This window comes from Plectropomus leopardus, chromosome 15 (genome assembly GCF_026936395.1).
Source record: "Plectropomus leopardus strain MGB_pleo_1.0 chromosome 15, ASM2693639v1, whole genome shotgun sequence".
Classification (NCBI taxonomy): domain Eukaryota; kingdom Metazoa; phylum Chordata; class Actinopteri; order Perciformes; family Serranidae; genus Plectropomus; species Plectropomus leopardus.
In genome coordinates, this window is record NC_142190.1 from 26,580,828 (window position 1) to 26,604,547 (window position 23,720).

General features: G+C 40.6%; 2 protein-coding genes across 4 annotated transcripts; one reads left to right on the top strand and one right to left on the bottom strand.

The window, feature by feature from the left end:
* The first annotated feature begins 697 nt into the window (after positions 1–697).
* On the top strand, positions 698–4,240 carry LOC121952784 (uncharacterized). 2 transcript variants are annotated; one of them, XM_088088186.1, is made up of 5 exons: positions 698–778; positions 2,291–2,449; positions 2,536–2,637; positions 2,932–3,123; positions 3,247–4,240. In XM_088088186.1, the coding sequence occupies exons 2-5, from the start codon at positions 2,291–2,293 to the stop codon at positions 3,430–3,432; spliced, it is 639 nt and encodes a 212-aa protein (XP_087944312.1). In that variant the 5' UTR covers positions 698–778; the 3' UTR covers positions 3,433–4,240. The 2 variants fall into 2 exon arrangements, with proteins under 2 accessions (XP_087944312.1, XP_087944311.1); XM_088088185.1 differs by lacking the exon at positions 698–778 and having other exon boundaries at positions 2,138–2,449.
* myo1ca (myosin Ic, paralog a) lies at positions 4,112–20,380 on the bottom strand. 2 transcript variants are annotated; one of them, XM_042498675.2, is made up of 32 exons: positions 19,815–20,380; positions 16,024–16,182; positions 15,819–15,934; positions 14,489–14,687; positions 14,170–14,250; positions 13,823–13,996; positions 13,618–13,716; positions 12,543–12,656; positions 12,372–12,443; positions 12,153–12,272; positions 11,958–12,040; positions 11,700–11,805; positions 11,537–11,617; positions 11,347–11,438; positions 10,587–10,681; positions 10,397–10,443; positions 10,200–10,280; positions 10,004–10,109; positions 8,806–8,923; positions 8,598–8,711; positions 8,349–8,425; positions 7,898–7,966; positions 7,090–7,174; positions 6,812–6,971; positions 6,588–6,671; positions 6,402–6,495; positions 6,255–6,310; positions 6,003–6,138; positions 4,974–5,044; positions 4,797–4,894; positions 4,598–4,697; positions 4,112–4,485 (listed from the first exon to the last, which is right to left on the bottom strand). In XM_042498675.2, the coding sequence occupies exons 1-32, from the start codon at positions 19,830–19,832 to the stop codon at positions 4,462–4,464; spliced, it is 3,129 nt and encodes a 1,042-aa protein (XP_042354609.2). In that variant the 5' UTR covers positions 19,833–20,380; the 3' UTR covers positions 4,112–4,461. The 2 variants fall into 2 exon arrangements, with proteins under 2 accessions (XP_042354609.2, XP_042354608.2); XM_042498674.2 differs by having other exon boundaries at positions 13,817–13,996.
* Positions 20,381–23,720: the final 3,340 nt, after the last annotated feature.

A 23,720-nucleotide genomic window follows, 5' to 3' on the forward strand; every position in this document is an offset into this window, starting at 1 on the left:
GTGATACAGCGATCCATGACCTAAAACAAATGTCAGCCAGAGGCGTAAAGCTGAGGGCCCATTTCCCGACATCTGACCCTCTTGCTCGGACCACAACCATCTTTGTTACTTGACTGCATCTTTCATGGTTGCAACATTACAGACAGACATATAAACACCTGCCAGAGTACTCAAAACAGCGTCCGTGGTAGTTCCCGCTACAGCAGGTGCCATTAGAACCACATTTTGCCATTATGACACACACACACACACACACAGTGAAATCATTACCAGCCGTCAGGACATTGCAGCTGTTTATTGAAGCAGTTTGTCTGTGAAATTGAACTTAAATATCATGATGAAAAGGATCTTAAGCATCTCAAATACACAACCACACTCTGTATTTAAAGCTGTGAGGGCATTATCACAAAATGTGAGTAAAACTGTTAATTATGTAAGCTCAAAATATTACTTTAAATAATAAGCACTATAGAAAAGGGGCAACCTAAACATTTAATCAGTGTGCCTGAAAACACTCATTCACCACATGGCCGTCAAAAAAAAAAAAAAAAAAATACAAGTGGATGCATTTTCATTGCTCGCTTCCTCCTCTGAACCTGCCTAATTTCTGCTTGAATCATACTTATGACCGCAAGATGCTGAAACAGAGAGAGAGAGAGAGAGAAAAACTTCCATTTGAGTCAGAAACCGAAAGCAAGAACATGACACAGTATATAAACAGTACATGAGCCTCACTATAGCATGAAGGTGTCTTAGTATTGTTCACTGCTCCTCCAAGGTAAGCCCATCTTCAAAATACAGACACTTCTCACATTAGCTTGATGGTTTTAGTATTTATACGTGTGTATATTATTATTGTTGTTGTTGTTGTTGTTATTGTTATCATTATTATTATTATTTAAATCAATTACAGTACCACTATGTGAGCATATGTAAAAAAAAACAAGCAAAAAACAACAGATATTTGTAGAGAAACATGTGCAGGTTGTTTATGGCAGTGCACATAAATGGAATTATTTCTTTTGATTTTTATTTTTTAATTTTATTTCTCATTAATGTATTTATTTCCATGACACTAAAAGTAAAACATGCTTGTTAGGCAGCTGCAGTGTTTCTGTGTGCTTGATAATGTCTCGTATCCATACTAAGTTCATTTCCAATTACTTTTCTGGTGTTTATTTGTATAGAAGTGAGAGTTTTTGTTATCCATAATTGGTAGAGATGATTTAAGAACCCTGTGAGAAAGACGTTGACTCATCAAGATTATCACGTGTCGCACCAACAACACATGATGCAACTGAGTCAAATGACCAAAATAAAGAAGGAAGATTTACTTCTTTGTTGCAACACACCAGCTGTGATATGTGTTAGAAAAGTTTGTAATCAGTGGCGCAGGGCTGCAAACAAAAATGGCTGAGAAAACTCTTCCTTCCGCACTGAAACCATTTAGAGGAATCAAGACATTTGCTTCCATGTAACTTGAACAACTGTAGTGTCTCTGAATTACATAACAAAGAGCATGTATGAGGATGGCGTTGGTTGGAGTATGGGGGTGGATTGTTGGAAATATTAACAGACTTCCTTTTTGATGCAAAGAACTGGAAAATGACAATTGATTTACCATAAAGAGAAGCAGTGTCCTCATCCGGAACCATGTACAGTAGCTTGTGTTGGAAGTGACACTGTCGTACCCTTTCTTCCCCACGCATGGGCTAGCCAGGCTTATTTTGGCACGTCAGCCCAGCGTCAGGGGTTATTGCAGCTGGCAAATATCACCGCTTCCCATTAGGGGGGGGGGGTGTTTTTGACCCTACATTAGGGAAGGTCCATCTCTGGCGCAGATCAGCATGTTTAAACTGACGAAAGGAAACGTAAATCAGTGCAGCAAGATTTGAGTAAAATGTGGGTTTAGCCTGAAACATTTTGATGCTCTTTTATGCATTCTGGCACCTTTTTTTTAATTGTTTTTGTTTTTATTTTATTTTCCAGATGAAGTATCAATTATAAGAGCAATATTAGTAGTTGTTAAGAGTAGTTAAATGTGGTGGTAACAGTGGTGGAATATAATTAAGGACTACATGTATACCCATATGGTGTATATAGCCCATGTAGCCCATGTGGCTTAACAACGCCACTAAAAAGGGCAATAGGTCACTCTGTTTGTCTTTTTCACTGTTGTGTACTAAAGTGTGACATCTTAATGAGCATTTAGACTGCAACCATAAAAGATAATGATCTGTAAACAACAGATGATATAAAACCCACATCTCCGGTCATGTATCTGTTTCAGATGACTGTTTGGTGGCAGGCTCTCATCCTCCTCTGCTGGGTGCTGAACTGTGTGGAGTCCACTTCTCCATCTCCACTCCTCCAGAGGAACAAATACAACAACTCTTTTCGTCTCACGAGGTCCACCAGAAACCGTGTCCAGCAGCTGCAGAGGAAATACGTGAGTGCTGAAAAGTACTCCATGCTCTCAAAGTCTATACACAACCTGCTTTAGCTTTCTCTAACAACAAATCTTTACTTTAATAGAAGGAACAGCGGTTGGGGAATAAGCACTTTGAGGACAAGAGCTGGCAGTTAGAGGACCTGCCATCCCTTTCCACAGATTTCCACAGCTGGCTCAAGCTGACAGTTAGTATCTTCTTCATTGTTCATCTGAGTATTTCCACAGAAAAAACTGTTTGGTTGCTTTTCTGCAAAAAGTTTTGAGAATTTCTTCCACTTTTTTGAGTTTTTTTTCCACAATGAGTTAAAAAAAAGAAAAAAAAACTGATGACATTGTCAAAGTGTCTGCTCTTGCAGAATGAAAAACTTGTAAAAATTTGAGCGGAATTCCCCTTTTTACAACTTTAAGCATAGAGAAAGGGGGAGTTGCGCAACATTTTGATTATGTAACCATGTGGCTGTCTCTTGTTGTGTGCTCAGGACTGGGAACGACTGCACGCTGCTTTCTGGGACATGCAAGCCTATTGGAATATGCTGGATTGGAAGAGAAAACAGCTGGAGAAGGAGGAGAAAGAGCAGATGGTGGCGCGGGCGGTCGGCACAACTTTACCTCAGAGCATCAGGCACATTCAGCTGGACCTGAGGGACCTGATGAGCCAAGTCAGCAGTCAGGTATATCCACTGTCTTCTCACTGAAATTCACTTGCATACGGTATTATCCCCTTTTTCTAGCCCACACAGAGACTTTAGAGGAAGTGACACCAACATAAAAAATACTTTTGCTTTCTTCTCCAGATGAGCTACATGAGGACCACTTGGACGAAGCCAACATCACCTACATCACCCTTAAACATACAGACCAGATCCAACACAGTTTGGGACAGCCGAGTGGAAGGTTACGTCATTCTGAGGGATCTAGACCTTTACCTCACCAAGCTGGCAAGAGACTTCTTGCTGCTGTCGTTGAATACACACTCATAACTCAGTGCTGAAAACAGAATGCTGGGATCCTGACAACACATGCACACAAACAGGCAGCAGGAAGAAAAAGCTGAACTGATGATCAGCGCCTAATTGGGATAATAGATGTGATGACTTTAATAAGAGCTTTATACAATACGTTACACGGAGCTCTCATTTTAGGGAATGTTCATTATTTATGAGAGAAGAGGGGGTGACGCAAATTGGAAGAAGCATGTTTTGGTTTTTTGAGTTATGTTTTTTGATTTGGCATACGGGAGTGACATTCAACTTTAAGTGGTCCTATTTTGTATTTATTTTAAATACCCTCAAAACCCCAAAACTCGTAGGAGGGTTTAAAAGGCATGTTTTCTTTAAAAATCTCCAAAATCATAATATCTTGTTTAGTTTTTCATATATATTAAAAAACAACAACAACAAAAAAGTCACAGCCCAGCTACCCCTCTACTCTGTTAAATAAAGTACAATCCCTTAGCTAAGTCACACTTTTTTCTACATGATGTTTACAGTATATTTGAGGGCTTTCTTGGGTATTTCCCACAGTTTCTGTCTCACCTCTGACTGTTAGTTATTTGCCAGAACAGACACAACACTTCCCAACATCCTGTTTTTCCCCCTGAGCCCTCAGGACTTTCCAGAAATGTATTTACTATTTATTAAGATATTTATTAACGTACTATTTATTTTAAGGTGGTTTATTTTATTTCTCTTACAGTATAGAGATACAGTGTTTTACAGTATTGTATTTTATATTTGATAGAGTGGAAATATATTTATGTATGACAATAAAGAGATGAAGCATTTGAAACAGTGAGGACTTCATGTTATGATTTTTTCTTTAAAAAAAGTTCAGTCATTATTGTAACATTCTTGTATTAATGATGCTGCATATGAATTAATAAGGGATCTTCCTTCTGTCGTGTGTGTTTGTGGTATCATCCTGTCAGCTACAAACAAACACATACAATCTTCTGAGAGGCAATCCTCCAGTTAGCTAAAAGGATTACCGTTTGTCTGGTTTTTGTTTCTTCATGTGTTGATCCGAGGGGCAGTCTGCAGAATGAAATCAGATTTAAAAGTCAGCTGGATGGAATATTTTTACTGAAAAAAAATCCTTTCCTCCCTGCAAGCTGCACATATGAGATCAGAACAGCCACTGACTCACCACTAGCAGATGTCCTCGCTTGCCTTTGGCCACCTTCAGCTCTGTACCCCTGACGAAATCAATGATTCCCTCCTTCCCTCGAGCCACAGCAAACCTGATACTGCACGCCACATAGGATTTAACGAATAAAGGACAAGACAGAGACATGAGTATTGTTGGGTTGGCAGTGACCATAGAGAGACGTCCGGAGAAGTCTCACCTGCCCGGGCTGATGTTGACGTAGTTGACCTTGCTGGCCATCATGGCGAGTTTTGTCACCACCTCAATCACATGGTTGCAGTGCAGCACTGCATCGCCCTAAAGGAGATACAGCTGGATTTAGCGCTTGCATGGTTATGCACTCCTAAGCAGTTATGGCTGTTGTGTTGTGCTGTACCTTCTGCTTATTGTCCTCATTGGGCATGTGCAGAACAAACATCCCATCGCTGAGGGAGCTCACAGAGATACCTTTTTACACAGAATAATTGCTTGAACTTAAAACACAATCGCAAAGAATTAATCAGAAATGTTTCGAACAAGTTCCTTGACCCTGTGTTCTGATGTGGTTTCACAACAAACAGCCATCCTCACAGTTAAAGCTGTAGCTGGTAACTTTTACAAAAAATTAACTTTTTGCCATATTTGCTGACACTTCCAGAAATCCACACGAGATAGATAGTCTGTGGAAAAAAACGATTCTCCTCAGCCCCCTCATAGTGCTTCTAATGGCTTTTGCAAGAAACCACCTGAATCAGAGCAGAGTCTCTACCACAGCTGTCAGTCGTGTCAATCTGCGGTCAAACTGTCAAATTCAGCATCGCCGATCAAATATGAGTCAAGATTCTGTAACTGCATTGCCTATTTCTTAGCACAAATGTTTTCAGAAACATATTTTAGATTAGTGTACTGTTTCGCTGTAAAATGATAAAGTTTGTGACCAAGTTGCCATGTTGTAATGTTTCTCAAAACTGTAAGGTTAGAAATAGGCAATTTGACAGCAGTTCAAGAGCAGCTGCGTTGGAGTCCCCTTAGCTCTGATTGGTTGTTTTCATTCATGTGCAAAGGATTCTATCAGAAGCCATTAGAAGCACTATGAGTGAGCAGAGAATTTATTTATTTTTTCATAGGACTATCTTCTCTTGTAATACTGTGTGGAAATAGTGACAGTTTCGGCAGAAATAACCAAAGTTATTTTGACAGAAGTTTCCAACCGTAGCTTCAAAAGTATCTTTCTTAGGGAAACTGGGTTTTTTTTGCCAAAGGATGATAAGTGTATTGGACACAACACTACTTGGTTGCCAGGGATAGTTCTGCAGAAGTGCACTGATTACACACAGTTATGGAGGTTTTATCACTGCTGAAGGTCAAGGATACAAGGATATTGCTTAATATCACACCCCCTACCCCACTCAGGGCTGGTTTTTACCTCTCAGTGCGTTGTAGTCGATCTTCTGTTTGATCTTGGTCTTGTCCACCAGCACAGCAAAGGTGTTTGTGAGAAGCAGCTGGCGTGGGCGAGGCTTGAATCCCCTCCTGTCATACTTCACGACTGGAACGCCGTACTGAGCAGCACAAGGAGACACATTACTGTGAGGCATCTGAGAATGTATTTATTTATTTATGTAGCACTTTTATTATCATCACACAGAATAAAAAAAAACTAAAAGCTCCATAATACCTGCACTTTGTCATTGCCGAGGGTCTGGGCGACTTTGAGGTTGATTTGCTCACGTTCTAAAGTAAGCAAAGGGAAAGTCTGTCAATACTGTTGTATCTTTTGTATGTTGTAAATGAGTACAAAGGTAAATAATGCATCAAGACATACCCAGCCTGGAGTCCAAAAACAGCCTTCCAACACTCTGAGGGTAGCCGTCTTTCTGATCGTTGAAGATCTCACTGGCCACAACCTTCTGCATCATCTGGAGCAAAGACAGAAAAATCAAGCAAGATGAAAAATATGCAGACTTGTTTTTGAAGGAACAAATCTGGCTGCTGTTTGTTGTGAATGTACCTGCTTCTTCCATTCAGGCTGGACCCTCCGGCAATACTTCATGACCATGTTTCTCATGTGCAGCCTCCGCAGGTGCTCAGAGGCCTGCAGCGATGCAATCACAGAATCGACAGTGGAGAATTTGTATGAAAAACTGTGCAGATACTTAAATTTCCTCTAGTACTAATTCATTCTTTCGTTTGTTTGTAATGGTGTGAGTCAGCAGAATGAGCCTCTGTGTGTACCTCAAAGAGTAAGGGAGAGGGAGTTGGCCAGCTTTTGTCCAAAACGCTCTTGGGCAGGTTGTTGCGTAGATTCTTGAGGAAGGAGTAGCGTACATGATCCAGGAAATACTCATTCTCAGGGCAGTAATCCTCGTGGCGGTAGATGAAGCCCTTTATTAGCCTGAAACAAAAAAAAACAAACAGACAATAGAAAGAAGGAGGGAAATTAGCTCTTCACGCAAAATGCAGCTGCACAAATACATACTGAAACAAATCGAAACAAAATATCAGTCCAGCACCTGCGTATTAAATCAGCAGCCTGTCGACGCCTCTTTGCCCTCCTGCGTGCTTTCATCCCTCGCCACGCAGACTGGATCACAATCACTATGCATACATATACATGCATATATTAACACCAAGACAACTTTAATATTCAGTCAAAGAGATCATGCCAAGGTTAGAATCGACAGTCAGCTAGGCCCAGATACATTTGTTCTGCCAACTGTATCACTGCGCAAAAGGAAGCGCGCATCTGCTCATGGACAAAGGGTTCGTACTTGTGACATCACTAGATGCAAACTTTAATGGCGTCCTCTTTGGCTGAGCTGTAATGTTAGCTAGCTTACTAGTGCTATGTGAGGTAGTGGTAGAGGCAAGCTTCCTTCTGCATGGTGATTCGGTTGGCTGGTGTGGTTAAGTAGAAAGAAAAAAGTTCCTACATTAAACTGATCAAAAAAAAGTCAATCCACACGTTAACTCACACCTAAACAATCCAGACTGTTAAATAGCAGGTAAGAGGAAAAATGTTTGCTTTTAAATTGGGGGTGAACTGTCCCTTTAACAAAGCACATTGTCCCAATATGGCAAAAGAGAAATTCAAAATCAAAATTTAGAGAAGTGGAAGTGAAACTAAAACATCATCTGGAATGTGAGTCAAACTAAAACTTGTCTCGATGGGTTCATTAAAGTACATCAAAAATGATGAATAAAACATGATCACTTCTGTAAGAAGCTGTGTCTGTATTTATTTCAGTTTTCAGGACACTGAGACTCTTCTGTAAAGGAGAGGAAACTGTGAGGGAGTCAAACAGTGGGAGATGCTCTGACCTGCGCGTCTGATGCGCTGGTATTTGGCTCTCTCCCTGTAGCCTCTCCAGGATGTCTGCAGGGTCAAAGCTGGAACGCAGCAAATAAGACAGAGTAAAGGTGGATTAATGCCTTTCCATTTCCATCGAGGTGTTGCTGTGGATGCTGATTCATGGAACAGTGTAGGAGTAATCCCGCTGATTAGATATATTGTGCATTATCAGGTCATGTTGTGGAGTCATTATATCTCCAAAGTGAGTGGAATGTGTCTATTGTGATAGAGGGTGATGATTGCAGTGAGGAGCTGGTTTGCTGTTTCATAGGCGTGAATACAATAGTATGAACATCTCACAATATGTTGCAGTCTAATAAAACAATACCACAAACATCACCTCTCTGACACCATTAACACATCACATTTCATGTCCACTCTGATACCTCAGTGTTTGTAGTCCTCACTACTGTCACGTACCTATGTCTGGCTTTTTTGCTTGTAGTGCATCCTCAGTGGTGAAGAGAGTTTTTGGGAAGCGGATGAAGATTTTTGACCTGCAGAGAGTAAACAAAGAAATCTATGATCAAATAACGGTGTAATGACATTTGATGAACACTACAATCCAAACTGCTTGCAAATTGCCTCTGTCATCTGTTTTACCCCACTGAACATCTCACAGACTAAACTCTCCTCCCACTCTTCACTCTCCCTCCAACATTACATTACCTGCCCAGTTTGTACTCCTCTGGTTTGTAGCCGAGGTGGTTGACCAGTGTCGAAACACCATCTGCGAGTGTGCCATGCCAATTTGGCCACGTCTCAGGACACAGGGGCTTGTACCTGAGGCCGTGTGTACATAATCATTATGACAGATAGAATAAACAAGATGTACACTGACTAAGGCTATAAACCATTTGAAGAGAAGGTCAGTCACCTCTGCAAAAAGGCTTCAAAGCGACGTCGATAGGCGAAGCCAGCTCTCCTGACCCTCAGGTTTTCCATCAGGCCCAGGTACTTCACCTGGTGTCTCACCAGAACTTCATCAAACCTTCCTGCAGGAAGACATTTGACATGTACGTACACATGCAGTCATTCCTGACTGACGAAAAAAAGCAGTACTTTATATTCATTCTAAGAGACCTGAATTCTAATTTCCGTAGTTTTACATGTCCTTTCTTCATATCCCCTATGTTCGTTGGATGTTGTTGTCAGTGCACAAACCGTCACTTTATCACTTTCAGAAGGCATAAATTATTCCCTTCTTAGTGAGACTTTTGATGTGAAACATCTCCAGGAATTGTTTAGCTTTATTTACAGCAGCATTAATCCCTGAGAAAGAATGACTAGAATCAATTAAATTAATCAATCAATGAGTGAGAGCAACATATCCATTAATAGACCCCCCTAATTTTTAATTTTTATATCAACTACTCACACCATTACACGTAGTTCATTAGGAAAATGTTTTTCCAGTGAATGAGGAATCCAAAAATGGAGATTTCATTGATAAAACGGTAATTTGACAGTCATTTCCTAAAAAAGGAGCTGCTGGTCTACCGCTTCCTCAATAAGTTAACTTGTGTTATTGTGTGGCTTTGGTTTTTAAAGGATAAGTTTGGATTCAGCAAAATCACACAACAACAGAAACTAACTAACTGACTGAGGTAGCAGTAGACATGCACTTCCTGTGTTCAGCGAGGTGAAGTTATCGTTTTTAAATGGAGTCTGGTGAGTCTGGTGTGCAGAGATAAGTTTCACTCTCAGTTCAGCGTCCCTTCAGGAGGGGCTGTGTGTTTGGAAAGTACTGATCATTAGACTAGATAAATGAGACTTGGAAAATACTGCACAAGTTGTTGGAAATTTTGTAAGCAGTTTTGATACAGTTTTGTTGTTAAGCAGAACCTTTACTCAAAGTCAACAAAAATTTTCTCAATTTTTGGATTCTTCATTCACCAGAGACATGGTCATTTGGATGGTGAAGTATTCCTTAAAAAGCAGTGTTTGGTATTTTTGTGCCTATGATATGATGATGATTGTTAGGAAATTACATTTTTATTTATGGTGTGAGCCACAGTAGCAACAGTAACAGCACTGTAATATACAACAAATTCATACAAGATATTAAAGTGTACCTGGCTGCTTGGCCTCATTAGGTTTGATACAGCGCACGTAGGATGGCTCTTTAGACATGAGTATCTCCATCAGTTTCATCAGGCTATTTTTAAACTGAGTGGCTGCCTAAGGGACAGAGGAAACAACAATATGAAACTATGGGCAATTTGTGTATGTGTTTAGGTTTTTGAGAGAGAGCGAGGGAACCCTTCTCACCATCTCTGGGCGTTTCTGGTCTATCACTTCCTCCCTGCGAAAGCAGTGACTTAGGATCTGGTTGTCTGACTGGCACATGACCTGAACAGAGACCAAACCACACAACCACATATCAACACGGCACACCCCCCTTCTTCCTCTTCACTCAAGCAATGGTGAGGTTGTGGGGACACCTTGTCCATTTTCAGTGCTCTCACCTCTTTCAGGTTCCTGCTCAGCAAATCATTGTTCTTGTCGAGGAAACCTGCATGAGATAAACACAAACACCACAGCTTGTCATTAAGGAATCAGCGGGATGCGAGTCATGCTCTGAAATAGGTGAGAAATTAATGCACGACTGAAAACCGCCGAAAGGTTCAAAGGATCTAACGATAATTTACAGCTTACCATTGACATTGTAGTTGACCTCTCCAGCATAATGAAGCAGCCTGAACTCCTCCCTGCTCATTATCCTGCGAGTTTTTCCATTTGCCAACTTGTGACTGAAAACATACACACACAGAAATGTACAAACATACACAGGCCTGATGATACAAGAAGCTGTTGTTAGAAGCCTTTGTACTGTATGTCAAAATAATGTTTGATGTAAAACCATGGCTTGATTATCAGATTAGGAGCCTCTGGACACAGATATTAGGCCCCTCCACCCTATGTAGAAGCAAGACAGACTTTGTAGTGGTTTTGCACCTTTTGTGGTTTTATAACTTTTGTGGTTTTATGTCTCTTTGAGGTAATTTTGTGTCATTTTTAGTCGATTTGTGTCTCTCTCTGTGGTTAATTTGTGTCTCTTTGGGCTTGTTTTGTATCTCCTTGTGGTTGCTTTGTGACATTTTGTGTGTCTTTGTGTTCATTTTGTGCCTCACAGTGGGTGTTCACTGTCACTGTTTAGTCATTTTATGTCTCCTGGTGGTTGTTTTGTGTCTCTTTGACCTAATGTTGTGTCTCATTTAAGTAATTTTATGTCTTTTTTGGCAATTTAGTGTCTCTTTGTGGTGGTTTTGTCCATTTTTGTACTTATTTGAGTCTCTTCCTCAGTCTGTACTTGTTAATTTGAGTGACATTTTGCAAGTGAAGGCTCAAACACTTAGGGCTTCTGGGCCTGTGCCCGCGAGGCCAGTTCGGAAAACTCATCCAAGTCAATGCTTACGTGACAAAATGGGGATGTCCACCCAGTGTGTCTTCCAACTTCTCTAAAAAGGAGACATCGCAGGTCTCTCCTGGTCTCAGACACTCCTCATCCTGAAATACAGTCACACTATCTAACTTTAGGATGGAGAGAACAGAGGGTAACACCATATAAAGAGACAAACATATAAACTGTGAGTTATCATGCACACCAGAATGGAGATGATGCCTTTGTGCTTCTCCTCTATCAGGTCACAAATGATCTTGTTGTCAAAGTATTGCACCGTCTCCCACTGACATTTAGAGGAGAACAATGTTAAGTTAACATGAATTAATAAACCACATATATTTAGTGCCCAACCAACAGTGACTCACTGCAATCCCCTCTGTCTCATACTCCTCCTGCTCAGATCTTAGGGTGAGCTCAATGAACAGCTGCTGGAGCTTCTCGTTGCAATAGTTGATGCAGAACTGCTCAAAACTGGAGGCAGAAATATGAGGGAAACTGGGTCAAATGCATTTTAGAGTTTTGTGCAAAATCTATGTGCAGTGGAAACAATTAGTGGCAAAGAATTTGGTTTGCAGCAAAAAATAGAAACGTGACTGAAAAGGGGAAATGAATATAACTCCTACCTGTTGTGCTGTAGGACCTCAAATCCATAGATATCTAGAAGCCCTATCACTGAGCAGCCCTTACCACTGTGGTAGATTTCTTCCTGCATAACATATATAGTACACAGCATGCAATCAATAGTAGAACACAACAACAGCCCCACAACACGACCTTATTTTTATTATTTTGAGTTATTATCAGAACTGCCACTGCACCTTCAGAGCCAGCGACTTGTTGATCTTCTCCACCAACCAGGTGAAGGTCCGACCATACACCGCCTTGGCTAAAGCATCGCGGGCAGACACCGCCTGCTCAAAATTCAGTGGGCTGATCATCTGTAATGCATGAACGCAAGCACAAGACAAAATTATAAAATCACATGATACACAACAAGCAAGTAAAAACAAAAGGAACAAGGACAAAAAGAGCGTCACCTCCTCTCCTTTGGCTGTGAGTTTCTTGTGAGTGAGTGCCTCCCCGAGGGCTGAGCCATCAACACCCAGCAGCTGCAAAACAACAACAACACATCTGCTCATCAGCTATGCCTTTCTGCAAGCTTTCTTGCGTATTTGTTCATCCAATAATACCAGTGGGACGGCTCTGACCTTCGAGAGACTTTCTATCTGAGTCTCAGTGGTGATATAAGTTTCTCCTTCCTCCCCTTCCCCAAACTGAGTGTTTCCCAGGTGGAGCACGCTGGCGATGATGTTCAGCAATTTCTGAGGTCAGACACAGAAAAGACAGTCAACAACAACCCTGCAGATGTGGTCTTTTTTTTTTTTTAATTATAACACAATACACATTTAAAACCATTGCTTTTTAAACATTTTTTTAAATAACCTGCTAATTTAAATGGTCACCACAAATGTTTGATGCAACAAGTTAATGTAAACATCACAGGATTCAAAGCTTTAAAAACAAAATAAACCATAAGGATACACAAATGTTTGGTGGAGAAAAATTTAATTAAAAAAAACAAACATTTGCCGTTACTTAAAACTGCTCAGAATCGTTTGGTTTAAACTTTTAACACTACTTTTGGATTTATGCAATAGTCCTTAATGTATTTATGATGATAAGAAATGTGATGTTTGGCCAGTATAAAAAATTGAAGGATAATTAAGAGACATGTTCATTGTGGAAAATAGTGTTGACATAATATATAATTCCCAGTATAATGTGGATTGTAAAAGCGCTGTAGTGAATTGTATTGGATCTATAATATGGACCTATAACTCTCTCTTTTAAAGGTCCAGTGTGTGGGATTTACTGGCTTCTATAGGCAGAAATGGTACAAAATATTCAAGACTATGTTTTCTTGGGTGTATGATTACTTGAAACTGGGAATTGTTGTGCTTTTGTCTCTTTCTGTGGTCCTCTTCCACAGAGTACGCCATGTTGTTTCTACAGTAACCCAGAAGGGACAAATCTGAACACTGGCTCTAGATAGGGCCAATTGCATTTTTCCCTCGGCCAATGTAGTTCTCCTCCATGCTTGGTACATGGGAAAAGTTTCAGTTGGTGGCAATTTGCAACCTCACTGTTAGATGCCACTCAATCCTACATGTTAGACCTTTAAAGTGTGTCACTTTAATGTGGTAAATGTGTTGAACTAGACAATATGACTGAAAAAACAGTGCTGTCGCTTGCATTCAGACAACAATTATTCAGCTTACTGACCTGCACTTCTTCCTCGGTGAAGCCAATCACATTCAGGGCCTTCATCACAACTTTCCAATTATTCTTGTCACTGACGGAGCTGAGTCTGGGACAGTTGCCCTGAACAATACCATCAAACATTACACCAAGAATGATGGTAAAATGGCATAAACCTCGTTTTGAAAATGACTAAGTCATCAAATGTCTACACCACACAGACCTTTACCAGATATTGGTAGCTCTGAGGGTTTCTTTCCAGGTCCAGTGTGGTAAGCAGGTCATCGTCCCCTCCATCCAGAAGCTGATAGAAGATGTGGAAGTTCCTCTCACCGTGGTTCTGGTGCACTACACGAGATTTCTCCAGCAGGTAATTTAGGATGTGACCGCCCACTGGTGCTCCCTAGGAGAAGATAAAGAAGATCAGAACCCGTTTAAAGGTGGTTCAGCACTGTAAAGGTTTAAATGTTTGAGCTTCTGTCAGCAACATTTAACTAAACTAACTGCTGTTATCAGTATGATGTAAGGACACATGATTTCTTGAAAGACTGTAAAAACAAAGGAGGTAGTGTTTACCTTAAAGTCAAACTGTATGTCCATGTATTTCCCAAAACGGCTGGAGTTGTCATTCCTGAATGTTTTAGCGTTGCCAAATGCCTGCACAAAGCAAAAGAGCCAGGAAATTAGAGGGAGGAAGTTAAATTAAGGGCAACAATAGAATAACACAAACAATCAGGAAAAAACATTAAAAGTATTTACAAATAAAATATGTGCAAAGGTCACGCGGTTTTCTCAGGTCAGACATAAAAAACATACATTTAGAGAGACATATACGTCTAGATTCACTGAGCTTTTGACTGTGATTGTAGTTGTTCAGCTGCAACAGTTGAAATACCTCCAGAACTGGGTTAGACTGTAGCAGGCGGTCACCAAGGGTGGCCATGTGAACACTCGTGGGGCACGTGACAGCGTAGTACAGGAGGATCTTCTTGGACGCCTCTGTTTTACCTGCTCCACTCTCACCCGATATCAGGATACACTGGTCCTTCCTCGTAATTCGCATGGCTCGGTAAGTGTTGTCTGACACGGCGTAGCTGTGGGAAAATACAGAAGCAGCTTCAACTACAGATCAACATGAAACATGGAGGTGGAATAAAGTCACTCAAACATTTCAGTCAGATTAATGCAATGGGAATTGTGGGTGTTTTTCTGTTATGTTTATTCTGTCTGTTACAAGTTAAACTGTAAAGTCTGTTGTTCACATGCTTCCGGTCTGTTACTACACGTAAAGCAGGTTCTGAAATGATAATGAAAAAATAGCTGGATGCAGTCTGGGTTGGGTGATATGGAGGAAATCAAATATCACAATATATTAGTATCAGTATTGTGATGATGTTGTAGTTTTTTTTCTGTGGTTTCCCATAATATTTACCCAATGAGATTTCTGATAAATAATCAATAGCACTGTAGATATCGGGGATGTAGCAATATACCAGTATAAATGACAACCATGATATTTTAAAATGAAATATTGATGTAATGTTAATAATACATGTATGATATGATCATGTAAATAATGTCTTTTTGTGTTTTTGTACAGTTATTGTTACAGACTCTCCCTCCATCTCCCCACACTTGTATTTTGAGCGCAATTCATGGGCCCAAAGAGAGAAAAGATGCAAAATTAACAAAGTTAAAGAATTTGACTGAAAGCATCATCTTTTTTTTCATTTTATGTTTTTATTTTCTATGGATATTCTTTTGGTGATACTCATGAAATGCAAATATGATATTGTGCCAGCCTTTGTGAATACAATAACAGATTAAGTAACGGCATAATAGAACAGCTAAGATAGTTTGGTATGTTCAGAAAATTACATAACTTTACACTTTACATGCATTTACAATACTAAAATGAAAGACAGAATCTAGTCTTTTATCACAGTATTGATACAACATCAATATACTGCACTGCCCTTTGCACTGTAACAAAATATATTTATCGGACCCAACTGGAGGTGTGATTTTCCAAGCATATGCACACATACCAAGAATATTATTAAGTGCCTCATGTATGCCTCAATAAATCCTGTTTGATCATGGAGAATCAATTCAGTAATAGAGGATTCTCAACATGCCATGTGATGTGTATTAGCTGGGCAGCTGACAACAGAGGATAGTGGAGGAGTGTGATAAAAAAAATGTCTGAGGATGAAGTGACTCACATGTGAGGCGATATCTCATAGAAGCTGACCCCTCGGTAGCGCTCCATCTGCTGCTTGGAGTAAATCTCCAGCTCTTTGTAAGGGTTCACCGACACCAACACTGAGCCAATGTACGTCTGAGCCAAAACATTAGAACACATTCAGATATGTTTCATCACACCAACTGAAATGTTTTGGAACACATGAGGAAAATTGGCTTTATTACATAGATGAGGTTTTCCCCGAAGCGTCTCCGTAGATTCTCTATGAAGGCTGCCTCACTGTTGTAGTTTTCCAGCAGGACAAAGTCCTGCACGCCGACCCTGTCCCGGGCGGTCAGTGCGCTCTCCATCACCAGGCGCACTCTTCCTTCAATATCCACTTCCTACAGGAAAAGAGACAAGGAAACACATAAGGAGATCTCTGTTTTTACAGATAACTCTCCAATAGATGCAATTACAGTCTGTAAACCAGCAGGGGGCACAACAGGCCTGATCCCATTCCATCAGATACATGACACATTCACCCACTTATGAAAGAATTAACGTCTGGTGCTAAATATTATATTAATTACCAAATAATTATATTACAAGATGGAGTCCATGTATAAAGAGACACATATTTCAAAAAATCAGTACAAATGTCACAAGACTTAGTGACCACATCACCAAAACACTCTGTGAACACACAAAGTATGAACAGTTCTGCCGAGCCGTGCCAAGAATAAACAATGAAGACATTTAAAAAATCCGAATGATAAACAGACAGGAGAGACTCCTCTGTTATGCCAGTGAGATTGTGTATTAAGCTGTATGCACAGTACACACAGCTCTACATCACCAGACGGGATTTAACCAACGCCACAAGGAAAGTGTGTGTACATGTCAACCCCTACGTGATGGCAAACATTATAGTGCAGACAGGAAATAATTACCAGTCGGCAGAGTGAAATCCTCAGATATGCCCTGAGGTACTACATGCACAGTCACACGCCCATACGAAGAGATACTGTAAAACTGTCAGAAGTCAATACTTACTGATGATTAATATCCGGAAACACAATTTAGTGTGTAATCAATGCACTACACTCCAGCCAAAGCAACTGCACTTAGTATCAAAGATGCATTTATGAGAGAAGCCCTGCTGTTTTCCTTTACACATTCATAAAAAAAAAACCCACACACAGAAAGTGGAACAAAGGGGCTAGACTTCCACAGGACTTCTGTTTTTCTTGAATGCAACAGCCTCTCAAGGGTCTCATTTGGCTGGTTAATGCCGGTAAAAGGTTATTATCTCTGAGCGCTGGATGCAGGAAAAATCCCTTAAAAAAACAAAGAGGACAACAGTGGAAGATAGCCAAGAAGTGAGAGCAAAGGAAGGACATTTCCGCTGCAGCCCCTCCTCTCTGCTTCACCTTGGAGTATTGTTCTCCCACTCCTGCAGGTGGCCTTCTTACAGATAGTAATTACATTCACGGTCAGATTTTCCAAAGGATACAACTAAAGGAATGTTAGGGTCAGGTTTAGGACAGGCGTTCAGAGAATGCTTTTATGTGTCAGCTGCTGTGTTTATTTTTATATCCGACACTAGGGATATGTGTTTTTGCATGTATGGTAAATGAGTCATTTGCATGCATGACACCTGAAGGCAAAAGTGGAATAATTAGCAGTGACTAAAAATGATCCCCACACAGATTTAGGTGTGGAGGATGCTGTGAAGGTGCAGTTGTGCAACATTTCTCATAATTCTTTGATTGTTTATCAATTTGCAGTTCATATATTGAGGCCCTGTAGATGAATTTATCACTCTATCTAATGATTGGATTGCACAAAAATATGAAATTGTTTTAGTTTAACTTCTTTCAGCCCACCCAGTAAAACTGTCACGTCTTGACATACTGGAAATGACAATTAGGAGCTTAAAACATTATTACATGTGTAAGAAAGCTGTGGTTTTATCAATAATAATAAAAATACAGTACGAGTTGTGTGTGCATTACCTTCATTTGTAAGGGGCTGGTATTCCAAGAATTTAACTTTTATAAGTGCATGTGGTTCCAGCTTATTAAAATATAATGGCACATTGCTCAATTACACATGCACATTAATATGAAACGAAGAAAACACTTTCATGTGCCCATCATACACATCAACCTTTTATGGTACGACACTGACCAAAGGCTTAGGTTTCGTTTCAACATTTCTCCTCTGGGTCCTCCGCCAGAATACTGAGAGCATCATACATCTAATTTCCTGCATTCTGATGAAGTTTCATGCACCAATGTGTTCCTTTTCAACATCAACTTATGATGTAAATGTCTTTATTATATAAAAAAGTCCTCTGCTACTTAAATAAATGCACATCTTCTAAATACTGATAAAGAAGTGTACTCTGTCAATCTACACCTATGACGCTGACCACCAGTACCTGGCTCTGAACAGTGACAGACTCCTTTGGCATGAATCTTTCGTTCCATATCCCTCATATATCATACCTTTTATGACCATCTGTGATGTTATTAAGATGTAACAGCTGTGCTGGGAGTGTCTGTGCAGTGTCCACCTTTCCGATGTCGTAAACATCCAATTTTGTGAGGTAATCTTGTTATGCTCGTTTCTTTTTATGACTCAAAAACACTGCAATCATTGTTTTCAAGGAACTAACTCTCTCAGTCACAAGTTATATTTTTTTTACTTTTATCGAAGGGGGTTTTATCATGTGGAACAAATTTCATTTTTAATGATGAGAAGCCTCGTCCAAAACATTTCTACCTCTATGGATTGGGAAGAGGAAATCTTAAAGGTCCCATATCAAGCTCATTTTCAGGTTCACACTTGTATTTTAGGTTTCTACTTAAACATGTTTACATGCTTTTAATGTTGTTTTTTTTCCAAATATGGTCTGCCAGAGTATACTTGCATTCGCCTTCTGTCTGAAATGTTCAATTTTAGCGTCTGTCTCTTTAGGCTCCTATGCCCTGAAAAAGCCCAGTCTGTTTTGATTGGTCAATTTTTCTTGGCCTTTCACATCTGCACTCTCTGCATCTCTGCAATGTCACTGCAGCCGAGGAATGACTGTAATGGCACTGTAGTTGCACTTTATACAATTTTATTGTATAGCTGTGACATCACAACTTCACAGTCCTGACGGCTCATTTAAAAACACAGTTTCTGAATACGAATGGTTTGCATTTCTCTGTGGATTGAGCGTTTTAATCCTCCACAGTATTCATAAAACACCCTTTACATGCACTATAATTTAAAAAGACATGGAAATATGAATTTTACATTATAGGAAATTTAAGGGGTGTGTATGGAAACGTGGCTGAGATACCTTCAGGGCTACAGGTCTGGGACTGAGATGTAACCTGAAAACAATGTTATCCGCGCAGCTTTGTTGTCAGTGAACTGACTCTAGGCTCTGTTGTCACAGAAGCGAGATCAGATTGACAGCGGCGCTTGAGTGCTTTATGGGGGGATTTGACACTAAGTACCAGGGTGTTTTGGTGAAATCTGCAGGTTTGTAGGTGCAGCAGCAGCAGCAGCAGCAGCAGCAGCAGCAGCAGTGACAGCCAGAGAAGAGGCTAACCCAGCAGTGGTACTTGGCTCCAGGCCCCATGACTAAGCTCTGCAGGACCGACTACATTCGGATTGTCTTCCTTATAAGGCCTGCCCCACCACTCTGTCCCAGGGCGAGCTACTCTGGTACTGCAGCTGGTTCTCTAACACTGATGTGCCAGTAATGGATATGGTGGAAAAATACCAAGTTTATGCTCTTTGGTCTGCTCGGGTTAGAGCTTATACAAAAACCAAAATACACACTGACTCATACATGGGCAAAAGAATGTCTAAATGACTCATTGTTCTGTTTTGCTTTCCCCTCAGTGAGTGAGACAGTGAATTGGATCGGATCTTGTGCTGTGCAGATAATGCAGATAATGCACACACATAGAATCCAGTATGTGCAGCACTGAACATGAAAACACAACAAGGAGCATCATGGTAGTCCCGATCTTACCCTGCCTTGGTACCTCATCCTGTGCTGTTGTTGTTGGAAGAAGGCTGAATTGGTGGTTCCCCCCCTCCGGGGCTGGCGCTCCTCCTCCTGTGTCAGGCAGACTCCTCAACTGTAACGTTTCATCCACCTTTGCCCATGGGCGACAGAATTCTGAAACTTTTCTTCTTCCTCTCTCTCTCCCACGTCGGTTACTTTCTCACTTTCTCTCAGCTTTCTCCACGTCTTTCCTCCTCTTCGTCTGGCTCCCCTGTGAGGACAGAGCATACAGGCCAAAACACAAACAGCTCCTCTTGTTTATACCTTCAATTCATCTTCCCTTTGACAGGTCAAGTAAGTGTCTGCCTCTCCACAAGTCCCTCTCCTTCCCCTCTAAACTATACTGCATGAAACAAGGGCAGGAACTCCACTCACACGTCACACAACTGGACACACAAAAAAAAAAAAAAAGTCAGGGAAAAGTAAGCCGTTGGGAAGAACCAGAGAAACAGAGAGCCGAGAGGGTTTGGAAAAAGTTGCTAAGAGCCCCAAACTACAAACATGTAATCACTGTGCGGCTATATAAAAAGGAGAAAAAAAGAGAAATCACATGATGAGATCTCAGTGCATTCTTTCTTTGCTTCCCTCCCTATTTAGTTTGCTCCCTCCCTTTTCTCCCACAAGCTGAGACAGATTCACATGGGATGTGAGTTATGGAAGTGTTTCACGGGCAAGACCGCCTGTCTCCTCGTGGCTGTCTTCCACTGTTGACAAAATAACTTTCACCATCATCATCATATCATTGCAGATACTGGAAAATCTGTTATTAATATGATATGACTCAGAGCTGCCATATTCTGCAACTTGTTGGTTTCCCAAGCAACATTCATAATGCAACAAAAATAATAATTTTACATAAAATGTGCTGCCTGCATGGACCACCAGATCCCTCGATTCTTGGGTTCCCTCCCTTTGTGGGCATTTTTGGGGAGTGCAATCAAGGCCACATCTCTGCTGAGAGAACAGCGCCCTCCTCTGGTTCCCCTTCCCCTATATTTGCTCTCACCCCATTTTCCCTCACTCTGTCTCCACGCCTCACTCTCTCCTTTGCCAGCATCATCAAATATCCAACGCTGAGGAATCTGAATAATGTTACCCAGATGCAGAGAGCCTCTCGCTCTTTTTCTCAATCTCTGGCTGTCTCAAAAACGAGGAGGGAAAAACCTCCGTGCTGCTCCCTCCCCCAAAAGTTTACCAAACTAGGAGATTATTGACATTTATCAAACTATTTGAAAGATCTTGTGCCAAATGGTGTCACCCAAAACCTCATTCTGGGGCCTCTGTTGCTATATATGGTAAGCCTGCACGTCCTGACATGTCTACCCTAGTTAAGTCAGGCCAATTTTATTTTTATAGCCCAATATCACAATATCAAATTTGCCTCGAGGCACTTTCGCCCTGTGTTCCCTCAGTTGAACTTTTTCCATCAAATATTCTCTCACATGAGTTTACTTGGTTACCTCATAGCATTCCTCCACAATTGTGCGCACTCTTCACACCAGCATCAACTCCAATGATCAGTCACTGCAGGTCAACTTTGTATAGAGCGCAAAAATCAAAAGGAGCTTGTACAATGAGCTGATAGTTGATCATTTGGTTGGCTCAGTAAGGTTGACTCCAGCAGAATGGTAGCTATTGTTGTGTTCCCCTATCGAAGCCAAACACAGTCAACACATTCAAATGAATGCATGCTTAACAAGTGTGCCTATTGTTGAGGAGAGGAATGTCATTTTTGAAATATGAGTACAGTATGTTGAATAAGAGTTCATAGAGCATCATGGGTCCATGCCTGGCCACCAGGTGCTCACTTGTGAGCTCCACTTTCTGGTTTGCCTCACCTGCATGTCATGTGTCATATGGCTCTTATCTTCAGTCTGGACTTTCTCTTGGAGTAAATTTTGCAAGGAAGAATATAAGCTACCACTTACAACAGCTCAGCTCCCAGGGTAACATGGATAAAAACTTGCTAAACATGGAGCAGGCAGCCTGCATGTTATAAGGCATTATAAGCGCACGGAGAACCACTGAAACACTGTCTGCAGGCTTCCTGTTTTTTATTTAGTGAAAATTAACTTGCTTCCACTTGTAGTAAATGGTATATTTCTCCCAGCTAAATAGTAACCTGCTCCCACTTGTATAAAGAATGTATATGATGTACGTTGACAGTTCTCTGGATTACCTTTGCATCCCCGCCTCTTTTTATTATCTATTCATTTATTTTGTGATGCAGTACTGTCTTTTGATTTTCCTTGTTAAATGCATTATGTATACTGGGGAAAATGAAGAATTACACTCTTAATATAAAGATTTACATGGACAAAACGCTCCTCCACCTTTGCTCAGTGAAGATTACTGGAAGCGACCGTAACTATTGGAGAACAAAGCAATTGTGTAAAATTATATATATGTAATTATAATTACGTACACATCTATTCTTCTGATAGGTGTAAAAACATCTGTTTCTCCTGAAATGTTTACAGTTTGGGCATTTCTTAAACCCTATTAACTCTTTTCGAGTCATCATTGCAGTTAACTTAAAGATTTCTGAGGGGAAAATATGCAAAAGCATCTCAGACAGAAAATACGGCAGATAGATTGCTGGCAGCATTTTTTGACATACTTTTGAAGGGCATCCAACACATAGAATATGTATCCACATGCATGTGGGAAACATGAGGGCTCTCTGCTAACACATCTGGTTAGTCTGCTCTGCACATTAGCAGCATCTGGCGCAACCTTACTGCCAATGAAGTCAAAAAGACACCAAAGTCAACCAGAAAGAAACTCAGTTTCTCTGTAGCGTGCTTCTTCACCACCTGAGATTGTGATGCGTCATTTTCCAGCTGAGTTTTTTCAATAAGTGTTCCTATCTTTGTTTAGCAGTTCCTGTAAGAAGGATTTCCTTCCTAGCTGTTTCCTGATGTTCTGGGTCTTCCTTCATAACCGTCTGTTTGAGCTTAGTTCAGATGTGAAGGATACCTTTCTAACTTCTACTTGTATCTCCTGCTTAAGTGCATGTAGCTGATTAAAATGATTTCCTTCCTTAATTCATTAAATGCAGTGAACCCAATGTGTTACGCATAATAAAGTGGAGTCTTGCCAGAAGAGTAACTGCTATTATAATATGGATGGTAGGACTGAGCTGATTGATTTAAACCAACTTCCTCTTCCTCCCACTAAACTGTCACTACATGCACAAACTCAGAACCAAAACACTGAAATAAATATCCTTTTTTTACGATGCAACCATATGCCTGACTTCAGTTCCAGATTATTTCATTAACAACCCCAAAAACTAATTCTGAAAATCTGATATAGTATGAACCAAATCCAACATGTCCTGGCATAACCTTCCCCTCTGTGTTTTGTTTCGGAGGTATAGTAATAGTTTTTTCTCATTTTGTATTTTAATTCCTAAGGTTTTCTGATTCAGTATAACAATGAATCACAGAGGAATGATGACTTCTTGGGCGGGGTGGAAAATGTGTTGGTTCTCTCTTCACCTCCTTCTAATTCTCACTCTCTTCCTCTGTCCCTCTTGCTCACACATACACAATTTATGTGAATACATCAGATCAGATATAATCTTATCTAAATCTCACCACGCTAACTTTTACATCATCATCTTCTGTCCTTTTTACCTGTTCCGTCACATTATTCATGCTTCAGTGTAGAGCTACTATGAAGTCAACTAAAAAAAAAAAGATTGTATTTGAATGGTGTTTGGGTAACCTAACCTATAGCTTTCCGAACTGTTTGTCCGAGACAGAGATGTCTTTTGTCACCTATCATCCATCTGCCCTGAGCTCCCTCAGCACCCATCTGCTGTCCCTTTCACCCCACTCTCACCTCTAACCGCCTCTCATCCCA